Raw genomic sequence first — 8,395 nt, forward strand, 5'->3', positions numbered from 1 at the left:
GGCGCTTACCCCGCGCTGCTCTCTGCTCTCTCTCTGCAGTGCCCGGCGTTGCCGAGTTCGCCGCTTCCTTCAAAAGCGTGAGTGAGCGCTGCTCTGCCTTTCGCGTTTCCCCCTTGGCGGTGGTAGATCTGCAGGTTCTCCCGTGGGCTTTACATCGTTCTGTAAAACGTATCTCTGATCTAGCTCCAGTATATGCTGCAATAAACCTTTTGTTCTTAAGGCATCTTTTATATACATGTATTTTTCTTTATGCAGCAAACTGTGAATGAGAATTGCACTAGGTTTTAAACTTTAGAGAATCTCATTTTTCATACAGACTTTGGCTTGTTTTTAGCTCTAAAATGTCCAGGGAGGGTTAGAAGAAAAGATTAAGCATTGATGAGACACTGGCATAGGTTGCTCAGGGAGGTAGTGGATGCCCCAACCCTGGCAGTGTTTGAAGCCAAGCTGGATGAAGCCTTGAGCAACCTGGTCTAGTGGGGGGTGTCCCCGTACGTGGCAGAGGGTTGGGGCTAAATAATCTATAAGGTCAGTTCCAATCTCTAAAATTCCGATTCTGTGATAAAAGTGTCTCTACAGAGCACATGGAACTCTCATATTTTTGCTGTCAGTGTAACTAGTTTTCAGTACAAGATCAGACTTTGTATAATTCTGAAGCCTTGAGCAACCTGGTCTAGTGGGGGGTGTCCCCGTACGTGGCAGAGGGTTGGGGCTAAATAATCTATAAGGTCAGTTCCAATCTCTAAAATTCCGATTCTGTGATAAAAGTGTCTCTACAGAGCACATGGAACTCTCATATTTTTGCTGTCAGTGTAACTAGTTTTCAGTACAAGATCAGACTTTGTATAATTCTAAAAATGCACTCGTCTGAGTATGAACTGTTACTCTTTTTCAAACCAGCCCATTACAAGCTCTCCTCCCAAGTGGATGGCTGAATTAGAAAATGATGATATCGATATGTTGAAGGGTGAGTATGGACATGGGGCAGGAAGTAATGTTGCCAGAGCAGGTGGGAATTCAGTACTTACTTAAGAAGCTTGAAACACTTGTTCTTTTGATGTTCTGGAGTTGGCCCCATAGCCTCAGATCTCTAACCATCACATTTGCAGAACCTCCAGCTCAGGATCTTTATCTTACTGCTGATACATGTTTTTCATTGAGACAGTTATTTCCAAGGGAATATCCAGCTGTCAGTGACAGGCTGGTTTTTCAAAACAAGCATGCAGGATCTAGGTGAAGCCATGTAACATTGCATGTATTTCAGTTACCTCACTTAGGCATTTTTATCACTGCATAGGTATAGCGGGTGTCTCTCTCCTGTGTTTTGAGAAGTGGCATGAAGTGGTGGGGCTCAGCTGATGGAACCTGGGGAGCAGTTTAGACTTGTTGATTGTCTTGTTCAGAGATGCACTATGACTGTGTCTTCACTCACAGATCCAAGAGCTTTCATGGAAGGGTGAGGCTGTATGAACAAGTTACAGCAGGATTAGCTAGCAAGGAGATTTGTTGCATGGTGCAGCTACTAGATTGCAGTAAACATCCTGGAGCATTCCCTGCCTCTCCTGTGAATTCCAGATGGTGATGCATGATCCTGTCGCAGTTACAAACTCAAAGGGAGGTGTATTAACTTTGACTTGCTGCAAGAAATGTGATTAAACTCTAATTATTAATGTAAAATAAGTCAATTCCCATGCATACGTTTTGTAGCTTGTTCATGTAGCAGTGTGAACTTAAAGAGCTTCCAAAATACAGGTCAAGTTGCTCATTGCACTGGTGGCAGATCACAGCATGAGCTAGAGCCATGGCTGTTTCTCGGTATGTTAAAGTTAGGGGTGTCATCAGCTTGAATTTTGAACATACACTGTTCACTGGAAATAGGTCTTGTCAGAAGTACAGCTTGAAAGTGCTCTGTGAAGTACTGAACAAGTGAACTGCCTCTAGAGGGCTATAGACAGTGTTAAAATTCACACTTTTCTCTCTTAGAGTTGGGGAGCCTTACTACAGCTAACCTGATGGAAAAAGTGCGTGGCCTGCAGAACCTGGCTTATCAGCTGGGACTGGATGAATGTAAGTACTGTATGCAGATGTTACTGACTGCCTTGCAAGTCTTCCCGCTAAAGCGTGTGTTCATGGTACACTTGTAGCTGGAAAGGTGTGTTGGTGGATTTGGCAAGTGTCTGACAGTCACAGTGACTTTCTGAAACAGGATGAGACAGTGAGCTTACATGTCTACCTTGTAGCCTACCTTCATGGGAGAAACAGCAGAAATAACACGTGGTTGTATGTCAGTCTAGTGTTACCTAGTGGCACATAGACTTCTGTTCCTGACTTATTGTTGCCTTGCATAAACCAGGTCACTTTGCTTAATTTCCCACTCAGATACTAAACTTCATAACTACTTCCACAGTGAAACTTTCACTTGTGTGTTGGATTCTCCTATCACTTTGTGTTCATGTTGTTTTCTGCTTCTGTAGCTGTTACTTTTTCCTACATTCAGTTGTGGCAGCAGGAGGTGTCATTGGGTACTAAAGCTGACCTTCATCCCACTTAGAAACAGCCAGTTTTATCGTGTTGTTCTGAAGAAAGAGCTGCTTTCATCATCGGGTTTAGGACTCTGTTGTTAACAGGTTGATCCAGCTTTGAGGATTTCAAGAGTATTGTGAGTCTTTTAATGCTGCCTGTAAATACTGACACGTTTACTCTTTTCTGTTTAATTTTGTTGTAACCTTACTGCAGTTACTGTTGGGCTACACAAAGCACCAAAAGTTTTAAGTTTTTCACCTCTCAGTGGAAAACAAAAAGTAGTAATAAACCTTTAGAGTTCTTCTCACTGCAAACCCTGGATAGGTTAATGCTTTCTTATTAACAAATCGTTAAGCCTGTTTAACATACTTCCTTCAAGTTTATTTTACTTCTAGTGCAAACATCTGTTAAGACTGAGCAAAGCATTTGGTGGAACAGAAGTTAAAGTATTACAATATAAAACTGAGTCAAATACAAAGGTTGGCTGATGATTTGCTTTCTCAGTTACATTGTGGGCTTTGATGTCAGACAGTGTTGTTCTGTTAAATGAAGTTTAAGCAGAGCCTGAGTTACAGTAAAGCTAGCAAGGTTGTCGTTTCCTTGGCAATATCTGTTGCATGCATTTCCATTTATTTTTACTGAGGAGAAATGAATATGTAAAGAAGACAAAGCGAGTGAGCAATGAAATATGTGAGTTATGACCTTCAGTCTATAGTAACTAAAATCTTGAATTTTCAAGCTTTATGGAAAGTCTCCATGCTTGTAACTTCTTGTCACTGAAGTCAGTTTTCCTTTACACTATAATTAATTGAATGCTTTGTGAGTCATAATATAGATATATCTTAGGAAAGCTTTTACCAAAAATTAGTTGTGCAATTTGAACAGAGCTTCTCAGGACTGTTTTTCCAAATACTGTCTTTAGATTTTTTTTTCACTTACAGACTTAGATAAGTGAGAGAATGAGAAGACGAATCCAAAAGATCTGTTCATTAAAGCTAGGGGACTTGTGGTTTTGTCTCAAAGGTATTGGATTTGATTATATCTTTGTGTATTGAAATTTAATAGTCCCCTCTTGACTTGTCTGGTTAATTGAAACTGGCAGTCCAAGGCAAAGTGAAACCCACTGCTGACCAGTCTCCTCCAGATGGCGGCATGAGGCCTCCCATGAAAGTCTTGCTTCTTTTCATGTTAGGGAACTCTGCCACTTCAGTCATGGTTTGAAGTTGTTCTTCCCACGTTTGCTTTTTGTGACCTATTTTCTGTTCTGAATGTGTGCTATATTCTTTTTACCATGTTTTCAAATGTTTTACTGGTATTGAGTGTGAGACAGTTCTGCTTCATTATGTTAGTAACTTACTTTTCCTTCCTACTCTTCCCTTCTACGTTCCATCTCAAATCTTTTATATTTTCAACGACTTTTATTTTCTTCCAAGTTATTGACAAAATACTGTGCAGGACCAGACTGATTCCTGCAGCACTTCATGAAAAATGTATCTATTGAGTGATGTTGCAGTTGTGCTGTGATGTTTGTTATTGACCCAGTTCACAGCATATTTGATGTTAATTTTGCATTCGAATTCAAAGTGACATGTGGGACTGGGCACCTTTTGATAAGTTTATTCATCGAGTTACTATTGTAACACTAACATTGAAATCTGAACAATTGATTTGACATGACGTAGTTTGATAAGTTAATCATTACTGTATTACAATGCCTTGTTTCCTAAATTTGTATGACCTCTCTTAGGATTTTGTCTATATAAGTGAGCTTTCTTGACAAATTAGGAACAAATGTATTGAATGCTTTGTGCATCTTCACTGCTTTCATCTAAGAACAGTTGAATACTATTATTTGGATTCTTGTTCTCATGACACATAATTCCAGCTGTCCTTAACTTCTTGGCCATGGATTTCTCATTTCCTCTTTTGGTTGCTTGCTTGTCACAGATTTCTGTTCTCTACAACTTTCTCCCCTCTTTTTCCCATAGGGTTACCTTTACTTTCTGTAACCCTGGCTAGTTTGTTGATTGCCCCCTGGCTTCTGTGAATCAGATTAGTTTGTTAACATATAACTTATATTTTCTTTCCAGCCTGTTTGACATCTGATTTAATTTACAGTTGTCGTCCACTTTTAAAAGTGGACATTTTTACAATCACTGCTGTTTCACTGGTGCACACTGTGTAAGGTGCCTAATTTTACATGATTTAAGTGATTATATCTTAATTAGTGCAGAGTTCTGTGGAAGTTCTTTATCAGGTGAAACTGAATAGATTTGTCCTGCTTGAATTGTAGCAGTAGGTTCAAGAAATAGTTGACTGGAGACTTCAGAGGAGACTCTCCGTGTTAGAGGTTTGAGATACAGTGAATGTCATTCAGGCTGGAATAATGCTCACAGCTTTCTCCAGTATTTTGTATGGGCATCTGAGGAGTCAGGCTTATTGCCCTCTGTTATCCTTTCTGTGCAGTATAACACATACCTCTTTAGACTGCAGTGGTTTTATCTGACAACACGTGAGTCTCTGGGCATGTGGGGTGATATGTCAAAGGAGACCTTTGCAAACTGAAATGGAAAATGCTATTTTTGGTAATGCTGATTCCCTCCTCCTTGTCTGGGGGTTCAGTTACTTCTTTCTGAATAAGGTAACTTGATCTGTCCAGACATGTATCTGGTTTTCTAGCTTCAGTAGTACCTCTTGCTTTTTCAAATATACATTTCTGTCTGCTGGCTGCACCATCTCCTGTATCTTCATTTCCCTTTTACAAAGATGCAAGAGATTAAATTGCCAATAAAAGTCATGTTATCTACCGTAAGTCAGAATTTCTTGTTTGCACCATTTATTTTGCTGGTCGCTTAGGCTGAAGATCTTTCTTGTGGTTCAAAAAGGTTCTCCAAGGTGATGATTGAGAATCTCTTCTTCCACTCCCTGGCATGCTAGTAGGTGGATCTTTGCTCACTCATGTCTGTTCCTTGCAGAATATTCTTCCTTTCCTTAGTACAGAGGTCACATTGAAGGATAGCTTTCCTTGAATAAAGCAGGATTTTTGTAGCATAAACCAATGATTCAATCTTTTTATTTTCCTTTCCTCTCAAAGGATAGGCTATCCTTGGGTCTCTGGTCTGTGTATTTATTCTCTGCTACAAAGTGGTTCTGGAGCTCTCCAGCAGTTTCCAGGCTCAGGACCTCGGGTCAGTAAAGTCTTGTAAAAATAAATTATTTTTCAGCACTTCTTCTGAGGTATCAGCTTGTATTTCCTTACCACCTTTTTAAGCCGTGTAAAATTCTACCTTGTCCTCTTGCTTGTTGCTGCTTTTCTCTTTTTGCTTCAGTTCTCAGGATCACAGAATCGTTTGTGTTGGAAAAGACCTCCAGGATCGAGTCCAGGCTTCTCACATTAAAGCTTCTATTTTCCTTATGTTGTTTTATTGGTTAGAATACATTGAAACCTTAGTATTAAAAATTCTGCATGTGTGGATTTTGCTGTCTCTGTTAATGTCAGTATTGTAAGGGTGGGAGAAGGAGCTGGGCTCAATGAACACACCTACTTTCAGTTGTGGGCCTAGTTCCAGTGACTTTGAGGGACAAAGTATGTCCTCTGAAAGGGAGCTGCAGCCTGTTAGTGAGTCTTATTTTTTCTGCTGTCCGAAGTCTGGGGAGAAAATAAAAAGAGGTATAGACATGCTGCCTCCTCGTGGGCTTTTTCTCCCACTGTGTCCCTCGAGCTTTGCTTGGAGTGGAGTAGTGAGCATTGCAGAATGAGGAGACCCCAGCTCATGTGGAAAGCAAGAGGGACATAACTCTTATTTGGAAACCCAGTCACAGATCCCAGTGTTTATGGCCCACAAAGCAGCAAGTTTCAAGACCTTATATGTAAATAACTGCGAATTTAGATACTTAGTTCTTTTATCATTGCATGTCCCATTGCAACTTTCAGATAACTGAGTCAGAGTTGATTTTAGAAGCTTTTTGAAGTCTTGGTTTCATGAACTAGCAGCTCTGGAAGTCCGTGCATTTAAAGATCTGCCCTATCATCCTTTTGACTATGCATATACGGAGAGATGTGTCTGAGGACTACATATACGGAGAAGAATGTTTTTCTTAAAATAAAATTGCATGTAATTTTTTTTTCAAAACTTCGAAACAAACCCATCTGTAAAAGTAACAGATAGGTAGGATGGGGAAGCAGGGGAAGCACTATGTCACTGAAGGAATGTGGCTGTTCAGGGATTTTCTGAAGGCCCTGCTATTGCTCCCATGTGAATCTCTGATGTTTTTCAGTTAACACCTGCTATACTGCTTCAGAAGTCCTAAAGTGTAAATATAGATACCTGCTATCACAGCTGTGCTTCTAAAATCTCACTGATGCCAGAGAGATTATCTAGCTGCTATGCTGTCACAGTGTAGCTTCAGTTATACTGTTAGAACAAGACTTCTGCAAAGCCTGTTCTCTTTCAGCCTTAATGTCTCTGTGAAGGTAATGGTACTTTGGTGCTGTCAGTGCCTTAACTATCAGAAAATGTGGGGTAACTGACTACACAGATATGAATACCATTTATAATTTCCCTGTCAGTGATTTTTGCTAGTCTGCTCTCTTGTGCTAGATTATATTTTTATTTGGAGTTGAAGCTAGTTTGTGATGCTTCTGCTGAAAAATTAGGAATGACTGCAGTATCCAATGTCAAATCCTCATACTCTTGAAAGAGCAATGAGACAGTTCCCAAAAATGCTCGACCAAGTCTCCCGATTTACAGTCCTCTCTGGTTTTGTGTGCCCTGGCTTTCACTGGGCTCTAGCAACTTTGCTCCTAGTTTCCTTGTAATGCTGATTTATTTTCTGTATATGTTCAAGGCAATTAAATACCAAGAGTGGAGTGGAAGACCTGTTTGATGAACATCTAGAGCTATCAAGGGCCTACAAATTAGACCTGGATGGCCTGGGATATGGTGGGTGAGCAGCAAAATGTAGGCCATCTCGTAGCACCACAGACTGATAAAGGAAATGTCTGCTGGGGTTTAGTCAGTCAGTGATGGTTTTCCTTAATATGAAGAATAAGTAAATGACTAGGAGTTCTTAGCCTGGAGAGAAACAGCTGATGCAGTATGTGAAAAAGGTCTCTAAAGCTGATTAATGCAGAGAAGGTGTGAGTAGGGAATGACTCGTCACTGTTTCTGATAGTATGGGAGCCAGAGAGAATAAAATAGTGTGTGTCAGGGAAGACATGAGGAGATACTTGTGCTGCACATTAAAGTCAGAACTCATCACCACTGGAGGTTGTGGGCTTGGAATTTATCTCAATAAATCAGATGAATGATTGGAAGATAAATCCATCGAGGGTGTCTGACCACTGAGAAGCTGAGAAGTCACCAGTGGCTTGGACACCTTGGAGATGGAGAAGACAGGAAGAGAATACTAGACAGGTGCAGCTATGTGCTTGCCTTCTCTTACAGTCTTCTATAGCTGTTTGCCATTGGCATGTCATTCAAAGTAGGGGGTTGGAAGGACCTTTTGTTTGACTGTTTTTTGTTTGTTTATTTTAGTAATAGACTAGACTGCCTGGTAGTTAAGCAACCACTACCAGAAATCACTGACATATCCCTGTAATGCAGAGACCCTTCCAGAGACAGTAAGAGGCAGATGGGCACATGAATGAGGAACAGCTACCTTGCTCCCAAGTTAAGTTGTCCTTGGTTGTGAATTGTAGTTCTCTGTAGCCTCAGTGGCCTCTGGAATTTCTGGAAACTCCAAGCTCTGTACAGATTCCCATGCTTTCTGTTTTTCATTTTTCACAGATAAGTGCTGTCTATCATGATCTTTTGCCTGCAAGTTCAACTTTTCTTGTAGGTTTGGAGGGGCAGAATAGTTCCATCTTTTT

The 8,395-nt window shown here is 40.5% G+C and overlaps 1 protein-coding gene across 1 annotated transcript in view; it reads left to right on the forward strand.

Moving 5' to 3' along the window:
* Nucleotides 1–32: 32 nt before the first annotated feature.
* The window catches only part of LIN52 (lin-52 DREAM MuvB core complex component), a gene marked incomplete at its 5' end in the record, with an annotated part of 38,667 nt that continues 30,304 nt past the window's right edge, over nt 33–8,395 (forward strand). The window contains 3 exons of the mRNA XM_009070617.1: nt 33–77; nt 901–967; nt 1,984–2,067. Of these exons, the coding sequence (XP_009068865.1) occupies nt 33–77; nt 901–967; nt 1,984–2,067 (196 nt within the window). The remainder of the gene's footprint in view (nt 78–900; nt 968–1,983; nt 2,068–8,395) is intronic.

Source organism: Acanthisitta chloris, unplaced genomic scaffold, assembly GCF_000695815.1.
Source record: "Acanthisitta chloris isolate BGI_N310 unplaced genomic scaffold, ASM69581v1 scaffold22112, whole genome shotgun sequence".
NCBI classification, from domain to species: domain Eukaryota; kingdom Metazoa; phylum Chordata; class Aves; order Passeriformes; family Acanthisittidae; genus Acanthisitta; species Acanthisitta chloris.